General features: G+C 26.9%; 1 protein-coding gene across 6 annotated transcripts in view; it reads right to left on the minus strand.

Annotated features, from left to right (window-relative positions):
- The window catches only part of LOC113385359 (disheveled-associated activator of morphogenesis 1), a 340,934-nt gene that overhangs the window by 57,145 nt on the left and 277,789 nt on the right, over positions 1-6,000 (minus strand). The window contains exon 1 of one of the 6 annotated variants that reach the window (XM_026623206.1): positions 5,594-5,964. The exons of the other annotated variants lie outside the window; for them this stretch is intronic. Coding sequence (XP_026478991.1) covers positions 5,594-5,620 — 27 coding nt within the window. The 5' untranslated portion in view covers positions 5,621-5,964. Of the gene's footprint in view, positions 1-5,593; positions 5,965-6,000 lie in introns of those variants that run through there. 6 annotated transcript variants of the gene reach the window in all.

Consider the following 6,000-nt stretch of genomic DNA (forward strand, 5'->3'; position numbering starts at 1 on the left):
TTCTTATTTCACTTATTCACCTGCCATTCACACAGAATACATAATCGATTTAATTACATGGAACTGGATTTTGCTTCAGGAATCGTTAGCAAGGTGTACCGTTCATTTCGTTTCTACAAATCTCAACTTCTGATAATTAAGACTTAAGCATTATGCTCGCATGCAAGCAGATTATTCAAATTGGCTGTTAAAAGTTATATTCTTCAATGGAGAGATATTATTGATCTTTTAACCGTTTAATGTGATGCATTCATTATAAACGGAACGAACTCATTAAAATTAATCTTGTCCCTATCCTACTACGTTTTTTATTATGCAATCCGTTTGTAATGGAATGAGATGCAAGAGATTTAAATTATAAAGGACAAATTTGGGAGATTTTTTTCCTAACAACCATGGTACAGAGTTATAAAAATTGTAATCATGTAGACAAAATTTCATTAGAAGTAATTTATATAAGTCTTAACTATACTAACTAACTTTACTATAAATGCGGTTGTACGGAACCTTAGTCCATCCTAAAAGTGATGGTGTAAAGTGTAAAGGAATGAATTATTAATTCCCTAAAAAATAAAATACTAAATTTATTTCAGTCAATTTCCTTGATGAATGTCACTCAAACACATGCCAATTCATTTAGCTAATACAAATATATGTATTTAAAAAATTTAATATATAGTAAAAAAAACTAATAGGTCATGAATATCTAGATCTAAAATTTACTTTTAACATCAAATTAGTATTGAAGTACTAATTAACAAATTACTCACATATATACCTTTTTCGGAAAATAGACATAAAACTATTTTTTTTTTTTTGCAAAAAAGTCTATTTAAAACGGAATGGTTACTATTTCTTGAAACGCATTAAATACTAAATGACTGTAAAATCACGAACATTTATTAATAATTACATGCCAATTTCTCTAACTGCCTAATAGAATCCTCATTTTAACTGTGTAACTGTTAAACCTTTCTACGAAGGTTTGCTGATTTATGATTCAAAAGTAAATATATTTACCATATGTGTACATACATTATAAAGAGATATTTAATAATATTTATTATATATTTAAAAAATATTAGCAGTAAAAGATATTCAATAACAGAATGTCAAAAATTAGATGTAACTAATGTAGAAGCGTATTTTGCGTAACTTTGAATAATTTTTATAACTGAACCACTTCTCACAGGCCTATAATATTTGAAGGTGTTTGGTTTGACTATCAACTCTATCAACATGCAAAGTTTCATCAAAATCCCAGAAAACTAAACCTGAGGTTCTTCTTGTAAGCAAAATCATACGCCAACTCAGTGCTTCAAAATGATAAAAAATAAAGTACGAGATCCAGAAATTAAATATTAAATCGCATAAATATTTTAGCAATTCAGATTGACTTGAAACGTCGAGAAAACTCCAAACTAGCAGGCCGGATTTTCTGTCAAAAACATAAACTTTTTTTTTCTGGAAGTATATGAACGAGTAACCGACTTCTGCAATGCAATCTCTTAATCTCATTTACTTTCATATCAAATCTGTTGAACATACAACAAACGCCTAAATTCTTTGATGAGGCCTATATTTTTTTGTAGTTAATTTCTAATGATCTTATTTGAATTTAAATAGTCTTATTTGACCGTATATGAAGTGTTTACGACGGATTACTTTCGAAAAAACAAACGGATTGTCATGTTCAGTTAATTCATTATAATAAGGCAGTTTGACGTCGAACAAAATGCATCAGTCTCGACAAATCATTTATTACACTGTATCATAATGTACCGTACACGGCACACTTGTGACTACCGTTTAAGACGATTACTGTTTTACATTTTTTTAAGGTTTACAGTTTAAACATAACCCTTGTAATAATATACTGATGACAACTTTATTTGAGTCAATTAAGGAAAAGTACTCGATTCCAAACTTTTTGCGGCAATTGCTTATATGATTAAATTTTACATACTTGCGTTTTGCACCTCAATAATATTTTTTTTAATTACAATATTTATTACAACTGTTAAATAGTTAACATCTAGCAATATTGATGAATAATAACATAAATTTAAATAAATAAGAGTGCAAAGGATAGAATTTACATGAAAATGATTTAATATAAAATAAAAGCAAATAATAATATAAATAAAATTAATAAATAATATAAATAAAATTTCTGAATAATAAAATAATATTAGAAAATCAATATAATAAAAATGAGTTAAAAATATATTAGAATTACAAAATATTTGAATATTGTGATCATTACCAAAACAATTATCACAAATCTAAAGAATATCTTTTAGTAAATGTTATCAATGCGATTAATCTTAATTAATTATTCAAAATCAATTTAGAATATTTGAGATCATCTCTAAGTCATTTTTTATTATATTTGAATTTTATTTAATAAAAAAAATCAGGAAATCCTAACATGATCAGAGTAGTTCATTAATTACGATTTAGTGCATACAAACTGAATATTGCAGATGCATATGGGGCCAAAAAACATGTAAGTTGCACGCGATTAATATTCTTAATAAATATTTTTCTATTTTTATGATCATTTTTTTTATCAAATGGCAATCAGAGCAATTATACGTAAGACATATGGGATATTATTTTGATCTTCATATTTTTGAAATTTATAAAAGCAGTTCAGGAGTTTGCACAAACCTAATTCAATTATCAGATTTATCGCGTTTTTTTTAAATTTATGATATCCTATTAGTTACTTAATATTTATATGAACTTGGCTAATTTTGTCAAAATTTAATATTTATTATTATATTTAATTTAATAAATTTCAAGCCTACAAAGAAATGTTTACAATTTACATCATACTTTATATGTCTACAAACTATACCCTACATTAGTTTAGATAATATTAGAGATGTATAACTTCAAGTGAAAGTTTGATATCATCCTGCTTGATATCGAGAAACACGAGCTTGGGATCAAACCCTATAGATGCTTTTGCTAGCCCATATCCTTAACCATTACACCACAACACGTAATAGTGGTAATTACCTGCCAATAGGTAATTAATCCACCTCGTACCCACTTTAACCCAATACAGAGGCTATTCACGGGGTCCAGCAGACCCCAGTGGTGTTTAAATGTTCGTCGTGGGCAGATTATTGGCTCGGTTAAAAAAAAACGAAATTAAAATCTGAACTATCTTCAATGTGACAGCATACATTTTTGAAGATAAAAAAATGTCGAAAATGCTTAGAAGCAAGCTAATTTATAAAAAATGGTTGCTAAAAGTGGTGTTGGGGTCCAGTTGACCCCAGATGTACGGGATGGGTTAAAAAGATTAAATATGTTTTAGCGTAAAAATATAATTATAAAAGAATTTCATTATCATCGTTTTTACATAAAAATAATATTAACGCTATAAGCGATATAATTCACGTTTATTATTGACTAGCTCTCTGTTTATAAACGACAAATGCTCGCGTTAAACCAGGAGAATTAATAGACAAATCTACTCGCGGTACACATAATGATCTATGTTTTTCTAAATAAGATCAATAATTGAATTAACACTCAGAGAACGAATTTAAAAAAATAATTTATCAGAAGAGAAATTTTAAGCCGTGAGAGCAGACAGACTATAATCTCGTTATAGAAACAGTTAGGTGTAGTTATTAATGATATTGAGTTACGTACAATCATTAGACCGCAATCTAATCAATGCCAATTTGCAAATATACTTAACGGAAACAAATGTGAGAAACAACGATTCGAATAAAAACAGAGAATCATAATATTGATGTCTACACGAATTTTACGGTAATTTTCGAATAAAAAAATATTAAAACATGCCGAAACGATTTGCAGAATTGAGATCGTTATTGTATGTACATCAGATATTCACACCGACTTACAGAAGAGATTTTAAAATTTCTGGTCCACAAAAATTAAATACAGTAATAAATACACACACACACACATATATATATATATATATATATATATATATATATATATATATATTTCATATGTATTTATATATTTGAAAATGCAGTCTTTAATCGGCACTTTAATCGTAATTACAATAATATTTGCGAATTGCATTAGGTTTGTCGATGCATATGTTTAAGATACATTTACAGATTTGTAGAAATGTGATTCATAGCCTTGATTAGAATAATTAAACATACTGTTTTTAACACGTTCGTGGACAGCCATTTCATCAAGATAAAATAATCGACGGTCATTTTATTTTTAAATTGGTTGTGATATTCGAAATTTGATTAAACATCGTTTATAAGTGTAGTCGGATTATCATATTTTTATCGTTGTTTACGATGAATGCTATAGCATCGACGACAAATATTATGCTTCTAATTTATGCAATGTAGTTGCTCAAGCTAATTACAGGAAAAGATAATATAAAAATACCTAAAGAATCAATTAATCTTTACCTTAACAGATCTAATAATAACTAAAACGAATAAAATTAAATTCGAAATAAATGATTTCAAAATTTGAATGCTATAGCATTCATATCATTCTGCATCACAATGAAAATAGATGCTATAGCAAATACACATATAATTATATATTTCTGCGTACAAAATACATTAAAATCAATGAATTTATATCAAATTTTTAATAAAAGTAATGGATATTAATATTATAAAATCAAAGATGCACATTGCACTAATGTGCAACTGCTATTCTAACGAATTACCTAATTTGTTTAGCATTTGAAAGCATATTACATAAAATATTAGAATATTTTAATCAAGCTATTGTTCCATTGGTTGATTTCACACCTAATAAAGTTTTAATAGACTTAAGAATAATATCAATTTATAACAATTTTCAAACTCTAAAGCAATGCTTTCATCAAGTGTACAAATTATAACTCTGAAATAAATTTATTTTAGCTGTAAGTCTGTAAATACTTGTATTTTGCACCCTAAAATTTGTCTCCAAACCTACATATGGTAGGGTGTACTTAACATCTGTAGGTTTTGAGACAACTTTTTAGGTTGCAAAATACAAGTATTTACAGACTTACAGCTGGGAATCTCCAATTCCGAGGTGAACTTACTATAATGACTAGACTATTACTGATGACTAGCAGTAATCTATAGTTGAATTTTATAATTTGTATAAAAATGAAGTATTTAAGTATAGCAATAAAGTATAAACATTTTAATTCAAATATATGAGACCTTGCAATTTTATCATGCAAATACTTCTGAGCCAGTGACAAATTAATTAACTAAATTAAAATGAGCTTACAACTTCGATTTCTTTCATTGAATCCCAGTACTTTTACTTATTTTACAACATCTGATAGCACATTTAATAAATTAGTGTTCAAATTGATTCCAAAATCATTATTTTACTATATTAAATTTATTACACTTTATAATATATATTTCTTTGCGTTGCTTTTATGATGCAAAAATAAATCATTCGAGAATATTATTGTGAAGCAGTTTAATATGCTAAATATACTTAATATAAAATTAAATTAAAATTATAGGTTATAATGCACTGGAAATACGATTATAACGTGTTGGCGAACAAATCTGCAATATATATTTTATAACTATGAACTAATAAAATTTACCTCTAATACTAAATTGCAATCCAACATTATCAAGGATGTCGATATCAAATGAAGCAAAACTAGGACTTATATTAAAGTTTAATTGTTCCACATACACATTTTGCAAACGCACTAGATACTTTTAATTAAATTTGTTATGCCGCAATCATAAATAAAATTTGAAATAAAATCTTGCAATCCACATATATGTTGCATTTAATTGCACGTATCACATATCCAATATTGCACTAAGACACAAAAAAATTTCACTAAAATTAATTTCACATATCATAAAAATGAATAAAATTTCTTTTACATCTTTGTAAAAACTATCCATAAAATTTCAAAGAAATTGTTCCACTAAACCAGGGCGCACTAGAGAACATTCCTGTTCCATATCACGGAACCGAATGAAATTGATGTAAAAA

This window comes from Ctenocephalides felis, unplaced genomic scaffold (assembly GCF_003426905.1).
Source record: "Ctenocephalides felis isolate EL2017-DRISC unplaced genomic scaffold, ASM342690v1 CF-g0.4_SCAFFOLD_03571, whole genome shotgun sequence".
NCBI classification, from domain to species: domain Eukaryota; kingdom Metazoa; phylum Arthropoda; class Insecta; order Siphonaptera; family Pulicidae; genus Ctenocephalides; species Ctenocephalides felis.